The following is a 10,031-nucleotide window of genomic DNA, read 5'->3' as shown; positions in this document are numbered from 1 at the left end:
ACGCTTTTCCGTTTTAAATTGGATATCAGCATAATTCTTAGCACACTGCTGATTATTTAGTAAATGTTGTCCAATCGATGAATTTCGTTAAAAGTTGGACAGTGTTGTGTTTTTTGCAGTCACACGCTGGTTGGTTACATTCAGTATCTTGATGTGATCAGCTATTTGGATAAAATCAGCTATTTGAAATGATCTTTGGGATATCCAGCCTACACTAGGGGTTCACAAGGTGGATGTCAGGATGCCATGTGGGGTTACAAGCTAGAATTTTGTGGTTGCAAAATTGGAGACAGTAATGATTGCCATGGAGTTTGGACCAGGTAACAACAGCCATTCTACTGCTCTAACAGGCCCTTGTTCTGATGGGTTGTGACACTTTAGGCCTCGCAATAGGGTCACAGTGGCAAGATGTTTTTTGAAGCACTGGCCTACATAAATAGTATCACACTGCCACTCACATTCACAATCCACATTACTTGTTTATGTAATAGGCAGAATGTCTTTATGGATTGATGGCAGCAACTGTTAGTGGTGAACTCACTTGGGTTGCTACTGCACAATAGCAGTGTGAAACAGCTAACTTCTCCTGTTGCTCAAACATTTGAGATACTTTAACCTTCAGGGTAACGTGAGATAGACTTGGCATTTTTTAAGGACCAAAAAAACAAAACCTTAGGCCTATTCATGAGTTTGCACAATATACAGAAAGGAACGATTATCAGGGTAGCCATTATCTCACAGGATACCTTTGATATGCCCTATTTCAGCATCAGGCTTGCGTGGCACTCAAATGGTTTGGGTCTTAGTTACAAGGTTGCCAATAAAGCCGATCCGAAACTCACTTCCTGAAAGGATGGCAGATGCATTAGTAGTATTTAGATTTAGTAGCAGTATTTAAGTAACATTTGGATGAGTACTTGAAACACCATAGTTTACAAGGCTACATACCAAGTGCTGGGAAATGGGATTAGAACAGATAGATGATGGATGACCAGTATAGACATGATGGGCCAATGGTCATTTTTTTCCATGGTATAAACATATTGCTCCACGCTTTCTGTATCACATAAAAAGAAAGAGTCCTGATTGATTGCCAAGTGGACAGTTATTTGTGGAGACATTGACATGTGTAAATGCAAATTGCATTGTTTAAAAGAACATCATTTTGATGGGGTAAATATGGAAAAGCTATCTCTTCTCAATAGAAAGTACCGAACGTGGTCCCTAGAAGCTTCTTTTTCTGAATTTCTCCAGTTATGTATTGGGAAGACAGAAATCATTGTTTCTGGATATCCCTACAAAGTGTTTCTCATTACTGACTCCATCCCTCTCCCAGCAATTATCTGGGATGAAGCTGTCACATCTGATCTTGATTTGAGCTTGTAAACGCGTGTTCACACCATCGCCAAGACAGTCTATTTCCACTCTCAGTCGCACTATTGACTTCACCCTCATCAGCTCATCTTTTCCTGAAGCCCTCATTCATGCCTTCAATACCTCCCGGTAGATACACTCCCGGTTGGTTGCTCATATTGTACCCTCTAAACATAAAATCACTCAAAATTCACTGTGTGTTCATTCACAGATATTTCCATTGCCCGATAACCCTTGAGCTTGATGATGATCTACTTCAAGTCAACAAACATCTTGGTTTTAAAATTTTCATCTTGTTTTCAAATCCTTCCATGGCCTTGTGCTCCCTATCTCTAATTTTCACCAGCGTTAAATACTTCTGAGGTACGTGCAAATTCTGACCTTTTGTGTATTCTCGATTAAGACCACTCAACCATTGGTGGCCATGCCTTCAGCTGGCTAGGACCCAAGCTCTGGAATTCTCTCCCCAACCCTCCAAGTCTCTATACCTCATTATCCCCCTTTAAGGCTGTCCTTTTTAAAAATTGCTTTATTGATCAAAACTTAGTTTTATGATGCTCCTGTGAAACATCATGGAGTGTTTCATATGTTAAAGGCTGTTATCAGACCAATATAGCAGTCACACTGCCCTTCAATATTGGATATATTATTGAATCTATAGGCCATAATGTTTTGACCTTATGTTTCTTAGGGTGGTTCGATACAGAACAGAAAATCTAAGCGGTGCCTGGAGCTTCAAGGAAGTCCTGACAATGACTTTGGGTTCAAACCTATACTTCAGAAGTGTAGTGGCCAACGCTGGACCATCAGTAGTGTCTTAAAGAAGACATCCTCTTAATGAACCTTTGCCCCTTCCCCCGTTGTTCTCATTCTCTCCATGCTACTGTGTAGCACAATTTTGCAAATTTCTGTTGTATATTTCTTTCATGTCTCAGGTTTGTGTATGGGTAAAGAGGAATTTCTTTTTCATAATTTAGAATTAAGTTGTACATGATTTGCAGATAATTGTTTGTCAGAAGGATCAAACTGGAGACAAAATAGTTAAATATTTTCTATGTGTAAATAGACACATGACAAATGAACAATATTTATAATGGGTATCATGTTAATATGTAATGATGTAACACATCTGTTCTAATGTGGGTGAGTGAATAGTTTGGTGAAATGACCCCATTCATCAAATCAGTGACATCCAGCCAATGAAACCCATGTAGGTGTAAAAATCTCTCCAATAAATTCTTCCCTCGTCTAGTTTGAGCTCAAATGAAAATTGTTGATTTTTGATGCAGGCAAAATGACAATAAAATGCTACATCACTTAAATGAATACTGGAGTAGAAAATGTTCCATACAATCCCCTCAGCAACTCTGAAAAATACATCAAGGACAGACAGGCAAATTTAAGAAGGGGTTGAGCCTGAGGAAGTGTATGCGTTCACAAACTATGGACCACCTCTGGTGGTCTCACCGTGATATTCCACAAAAGTAACACAGTTCATGGGGAAAGTGCTATTAAAATTGTCATCAGACCAATGTAGCAGGGGATAAATGTCCTGTATTAGCACTCACACTGCCTTCCAACAGTCGATGCTCAAGAACTCATTTTACATCATTGAATTTATTGGCCATGTCATATTTCTTATGGTGGTTTGATACAGAACAGAAACTCAGATGCCTGCAGCTTCAAGGAAATCCTGATGTTGAGTTTGGGTTCCAACCTGTACTTCAGGAGTGTACCAAACATCAATGGACTGTCTTTAATGTCTAAAAGAAGATATCATTCCAGTATAGAGCAAAGTAGTTAATCAGGTTCCTCTGCTGAGTGGAAGGCATAACCTTCGAATGTGACTAACAACTGAGAGCATATAGTCATTCCATTTATCCTGTAACTGCAGGTAATAAGACAGGATCAAGTTCCACACTGGTATTATGATAAAATTATCCAATATTTATACATCTCCAACTTATTACAAGAAGGATGGATTGTATTTTTAGTAGTTCTGGAGATACAGGCAATGCTAGCATTTATTATCCATCCATAGTTGTCCTGAGAAGGAGTTGATGAGCAGCTACAATTCTCCAGGAATCTACTTTAATTTAAATTGTACAGGTACAACACGGGGATCAGACTCAACCCAGTAGAATGTAGCATCGATGCCAAGATATTCTTTTGCACAAAGTATGGACTTAGACCTCTGTGCCAGGTCATTTAAGAAACAACTAGATGCAGCACCAGGTGGCCAGGGTTTGTTCTGAATAGACTGGTTGAATGGCTTTCCTTAACCAGAGCTATTTTGTGATCCCATCAAACTCCCAGGAGTCCATCTGTTCATTGGAGACATCAATCATTCTTAAAGGAACCAAAAAGGCCTGATGAACGCTTATGGCTGAATGATTGGTTGCTGGGATTTTGTCAGTGGTATTTTGGGGATCACAGGAATTGTTCCTTTCTCCCACGTCTGGTTTCCTTTTAAATTCACCGCTGCAGTGAATTCCACATTCTCACCACTCTAGTTTATTCTGAATTGCTTATTGATTTATCCAGCTTGAATCTTTAACCCTAATTACCCCTATACAATAAACCCCTATCAATCACAAACTTAAAATCCAGCCTTGATTATTTTGGAGTAGAGTGAATTACAGCTTTCCACTACCTAGAATTTTATCAATTATATGTTTTTCATGTGGCAGTGGCTGGGGCTGCATACTTACCAGTCACAATCCTCTTTAACAGTTGCTATCATTGTATTTGCACCTCCCCTCAGTAAGTAAGGCAATCCATTTATTCAATGCTTTCAATAGTGTAAAGTACCAATGGGCACAAGCAAACAAAGCTCAACATTGAGCTCTATGGGAATATTAGGACAGGTGTGCAAATGTGGTCAGAGGTAGATTTATGACTTAAAGGAGGAAACACAAGAACTCGGAGCAAGGGTAGACAACTCAGCCCCTCAAGCCTGCTCTGCCATTTGACATGATCATATTGGAATTGTTAAAACTGGAATTCCTTCTCTAAACTGCCCTGACTTAAATCTCTCATTAAATCTTGCTCCTTTGATTGAGGCAGCCAGTTGTAATGTCACTGGAATAGTAATCCAAAGACTCAAAACCTAGGAACATGGGTGCAAGTCCCAAGAAATTAATCTGGAATTGCGGTGACCATGAAACCATTGTTGATTAGTATAAAAACCCATCTGATTTACTAATGCCCTTTAGGGAAGAAAGATCTGCTGTCCTCGAATGGTCTACATTCCACAGCACTTAGATGCTTACATGGCCCTGCCAGCATTCAGTTGTATCTAACTACTATAAGGTGTGACAAAAAGAACAAAATGGCCGGACAACTCAGCACAAACCAAGGCACCAGAAATGAAAACAGCACACAGCCCTGTTGATTCTGATCCTTAATGACCGTCACCTTGTTCCAAAATGGGGAGAGCTGTTCCACAGACTGGCAACGGCGTGAATGTCATTTTCACAGAATCATATCTTGTAGACAATATCCTGAACAGCATCAGCACAGTTGGTAGTATTCAGTTGGGTGGGAGTTACTCTGGGAGTCGTCAGTATTAACACTGAACTTCATGAAGTCTCACGGCATTAGGTCAAACATGGGAAGTGAAATCTCTTGTGGATTACTACTTACTCTGCACTGTCACTCCTTTACACAGTTGTTGAATCAGTACTCCCACAAACATCACTTTAAAAAGGGACATGCTTCAGGTAGCAAGGACACAGAATATACTCTGATTGGGGGACTTCAATATCAAACACCGAGTGGTTCAGTTGTACCTCTACTGACCAAGTTGGACAAATTCTAAAGACATAGCAGCAAGACTGAGTCTGTGGAAAGATGGTAAGGAAATGAACAAGAAGTAAAAAAATTCTTGACCTAAACCTCACTAATTTACCTGCAGCAGATGCATCTGTCTGTGACAGTCCTGGTAGAAATGACTACTGCATAGACATTTTGGAAATGATTTCTGCCTTTGTATTGGAGGATATTCTTTATTGTATTGTACTACGTCCAGGCTGAAATGGGATAGACTTACAACAGATATAGCAACTCAGGACCAGATATCCATGAGGAACTGTAAGCCATCAGCAGCATCAGAATTGCATTTAACAATCTGTAACCTCATGGCCCAGCATATCCCACTCTCTACCATGATCAAAAGCCAGAGATCATCCCTGGATTAATGAACAGTGTAGAGGGCATACCAGGGGCAGTTCTAGTCATACATGAACATGAGGTGTTAGGCTAGTGATGCTACAACAACAGAAGAATTATTGTCTGCCAAACGGAGAGACAGGATAAATTATTCTATAGCCAAGAGATCAGATCTAAGCTCTGCCATCCTGCCACTTGCAGTCTTGAATGACTGTGGACAACTAATCAACTCACTGGAGAAGGAGGTTCCACAAGCATCACCATCTTTAATGAAGGCAGACTCCAACATATCAATGTAAAGGGGCGAGCTAAAGGATTTACAAACATCTTCAGTCAGTACTGTCAAATCGACAGTCTATCTCAGCTTCCTCCCCAAATCCCCAGCCCAGAATCAAAGATGCCAGTCTTCAACCAAATCCAATCCTTTTTTTGTTCATTTTTTGTGGAATGTGGGCGTCGCTGGCTGGCCAGCATTTCTTGCCCATCCCTAGTTACCCTTGAGAAGGAGGTGGTGAGCTGCCTTCTTGAACCACTGCAGTCCACCTGTTGTGCATTGACCCACAATACTATTAGGGATGGAATTGTAGGATTTGGACCCAGTGACAGTGAAGGAACAGCGATATGTTTCCAAGTCAGGATGGTGAATAGCTTTAAGGGGAACTTGAAGGTGATGGTGTTCAATTATATCTGCTGCACTTGTCCTTCTAGATGGAAGTGGTCGTGGGTTTGGAAGGTGCTGTCTGGGGATCTTTGGTGAATTTCTGCACTGCATCTTGTAGATAGTAGCAGCATTATGTACTGAGTGTTGGTGGTGGAGGGAGTGGATGTTTGTGGATGTAGTGCCAATCAAGCGGGCTGTTTTGTCCTGGATGGTGTCAAGCTTCTTGAGAGTTGTTGGGGCTGCATTCATCCAGGCAAGTGGGGAGTATTCCATCACATTCCTGACTTGTGCCTTGTAGATGGTGAACAGGCTTTGAGGAGTCAGGAGGTGAGTTACTCGTTGCAGTATTTCTAGCTTCTGACCTGCTGTTGTAGTCACTGTGTTTATGTGGTGAGTCCAGTTGAGTTCATGGTCAATGGTAACCCCCATGATGTTGATAGTGGGGGATTCAGTGATGGTAACACCATTGAATGTCAAGGGACGGTGGTTAGATTGTCTCTTACTGGTGATGGTCATAGCCTGGCATTTGTGTGGCGCAAATGTTACTTGCCACTTGTCAGCGCAGCCTGGATATTGTCCAGATCTTGTTGCATTTGGATACAGACAGCTTCAGTGTCTCAGGGGTTGTGAATGGTGCTGAACATTGTGTAAACATCGGCAAACATCCCCACTTCTGACCTTATGATGGAGGGAAAGTCATTGATGATGCATCTGAAGATGGTTGTGCCTAGGACACTACCCTGAAGAACTCCTGCAGAGATGTCCTGGAGCTGAGATGACTGACCTCCAACAACCACAACCATCTTCCTATGTGTCAGGTATGACTAAGCACCGGAGAGTTTACCCCCTGATACCAATTGATTCCAGTTTTCCTAGGGCTCCATGATGCCACACTCAGTTGAATGCAGCCTTAATGTCAAAGGCTGTCACTCTCACCTCGCCTCAGGAATTCAGCTCTTTTGTCCATGTTTGAACCAAGGCTGTAATGAGGTCAGGAGCTGAGTGGCCCTGGCAGAAACCAAACTGGGCATCACTGAGCAGGTTATTGCTAAGCAGGTGCTGCTTGGTAGCACTGTTGATGACACCTTCCATCACTTTACCAACGATCAACAGTAGACTGATGGGGCGGTAATTGGCCGGGTTGGATTTGTCCTGCTTTTAGTGTACAGGATATACTTGGACAATTTTCCACCTTGTTGGGTAGATACCAGGATAGTAACCATACTGGAACAGCTTGGCTAGGGGAGCAGAGAGTTTGGAACACAGGTCTTCAGTACTATTGCCGGAATATTATCAGGGCCCGTAGCCTTTGCTGTATCCAGTGTCTCCAGCTGTTTCTTAGTATCACATGGAGTGAATCAAATTGGCTGAAGACTGGTATCTGTAATGCTGGGAGCCGCTGGAAGAAGATGAAATGGATCATCAACTCGGCACTTCTGGCTGTAGATTGCTGAGAATGCTTCAGCCTCATCTTTTGCACTGATGTGCTGGGCTCTTCAATCATTGAGGATGGGGATATTTGTGGAACTTCCTCCTCCAATGAGTTGTTTAATTGTCCACCACCATTCATGCCTGGATGAAGTAGGACAGCAGAGCTTAGATCTGATCCATTGGTTGTGGGATCGCTTAGCTCTGTCTATCACTTGCTGTTTATGCTGTTTGGCGTGCAAGTAGTCCTGTTTGGTGGCTTCACCAGGTTGATACCTCATCTTCAGGTATGCCAGGTGCTGCTCCTAGCATGCCCTCCTGCACTCTCCATTGAGCCAGGGTTGATCCCCTGGCTTAATGCTAACGGTTGAGTGGCGAATACACCGGGCCATGATGTTACAGATTGTGCTGGAGTACAATTCTGCTGCTGTTGATGGCCCACAGTGCCTCATGGATGCCCAGTCTTGAGTTACTACCTTTGTTCGAAGTCTGTCCCATTTAGCACAGTGATAGTGTCACACAACACAGTGGAGGTTATTTTCAATGTGAAGGCGGAACTTCATCTCCACAAGGACTGTGCAATGGTCACTCTTACCAATACTGTCATGGAGAGATGCATCTGCAGCTGGCAGATTGGTAAGGATAAGGTCAAATATGTTTTTCCCTCTTGTTGGTTCCCTCGCCACCTGCCGCACACCAAGTATAGCAGCTATGTCCTGAAGGACCCAACCAGCTCGATCAGTAGTACTGCTGCCGAGCCACTCTTGATGGTGGACATTGAAATCTCCCACCCAGCGAACATTTTGTGTCCTTGCCATCCTCAGCGCCTCCTGTGTGCGGTTTTGAAACAGTTGAAGGCACTGGAACCTGCAAAGGTTATGGACCCTGACATTATTTTGGCAGTAGTTGTGAAGACCTGTGCTCCAGAGCCAGCCACATCCCCAGCCAGGCTACTCCAGTACAACTACAGCACTGACATCTACCCAGCAATGTGGAAAATTGCCCAGGAATGTCCTGTACACACAAAGCAGGACAAATTCAACTCATCATTTATCATCCTGTCTACTCTCAATAACCAGTCAAATGAAGACAGGTGTCATCAACAGTGCCATCAAATAATTCTTAACAATAATCCACTCGCTGACACTTAGTTTGAATTCTGTCAGGGACGCTCAGTGTATGACCTTGGACAAAAGTGCTGAACTCAAGAGGGAAATTGAGGATGACTGCCTTTGATGTCAAGGCAGCATTTGGCAGATTGTGGCATTAAAGAGCCCTCGCAAAACTGGAGTCAATATGGATCAAGGTGAAAACATTCTGCAGGTTTAATTCATATCTGATATAAAGGGAAGATAGTTGTGTTTGTTTAAGGTCAATTATCTTAGTGACAGTACATTACCTCAGGAGTTACAATTACAACATTTAAAAGGCATCTGGATGGGTACATGAATACAAGTGGTTTAGAGGGATATGGGCCAAATGCTGGCAAATGGGACTAGATTAATTTGGAACGTCTGGTCGACATGGAGGAGTTGGACTGAAGAGTCTGTTTCAGTGCTGTACAACTCGATGACTCTATGGGTTCCTTGGGGTAGTGTCCTAGGCCTAACCATCTTCAGCTGCTTCAATGGCCTTCCCTCCATCATAAGAAACATGGATATTCACTGATGGTGATGTAGAATTGCTAATCCAGAACCACAGGCCAATATTCTGGGGACATAGATTCAAGTCCTGTCACGGTTATTGGTAAAATTTGAATTCAGTGTAAATCTGGAAGAAAAAGTTAGCCTAATGACAACCATCTAACCACTGTTGAGTGTCTTAAATACCCATCTGGCTCACTAATGTCTTTTGGAGAAGGAATTCTACCATCCTTACCTCGTCTGGCCTACACAACTCCAGACCCACAGCAATGTGGTTGACTCAACTGCCCTCTGAGCAATTTAGGAATGAGCAACAAATGTTGGCTTAGCTAGTAACAGCCAAATCCTGAGAATGAATAATCATAGAATCTCCTACAGTCCGGAAAGAGGCTATTCGGCCCATTGCATAACCCTACGAAGAGCTTCCCACACAAACCCAACCGCTGTCCCCCACCCTATCACTGTAATGCCGCATTTACCATAGCCAATCCACCTTAACTGCACATCTTAGGACTGTGGGAGAAAACTGGAGCACCCAGTGGAAACCCGAGCAGACACAGACAGAACAAGCAAACTCCACACAGACAGTCACCCAAGGCTGGAATCGAGCCCAGGTGTCTGGCACTAGTGCTAACCACTAAGGAAAGTTTTGGTCATCTGTCCTAATATCTTTATGTGACTCGGTGGCAAATATTGTTTGATGAACACTTCTTTGAAGACATCAGAGATAACCAGGTGTAGAGCTGGATGAACAC

At 42.7% G+C, this 10,031-nt stretch overlaps 1 protein-coding gene across 1 annotated transcript in view; it reads left to right on the top strand.

Moving 5' to 3' along the window:
- galnt18b (UDP-N-acetyl-alpha-D-galactosamine:polypeptide N-acetylgalactosaminyltransferase 18b) overlaps positions 1-2,678 on the top strand; it is a 236,023-nt gene extending 233,345 nt beyond the window's left edge. The window contains exon 11 of the mRNA XM_048607031.1: positions 2,066-2,678. Within this exon, the coding sequence (XP_048462988.1) occupies positions 2,066-2,212 (147 nt within the window). The 3' untranslated portion in view covers positions 2,213-2,678. The remainder of the gene's footprint in view (positions 1-2,065) is intronic.
- The last annotated feature ends 7,353 nt before the right edge of the window (positions 2,679-10,031 follow it).

This window comes from Rhincodon typus, chromosome 17 (assembly GCF_021869965.1).
Source record: "Rhincodon typus isolate 14 chromosome 17, sRhiTyp1.1, whole genome shotgun sequence".
Taxonomy (NCBI): domain Eukaryota; kingdom Metazoa; phylum Chordata; class Chondrichthyes; order Orectolobiformes; family Rhincodontidae; genus Rhincodon; species Rhincodon typus.
This window is presented reverse-complemented; position numbering and strand designations above follow the sequence as displayed.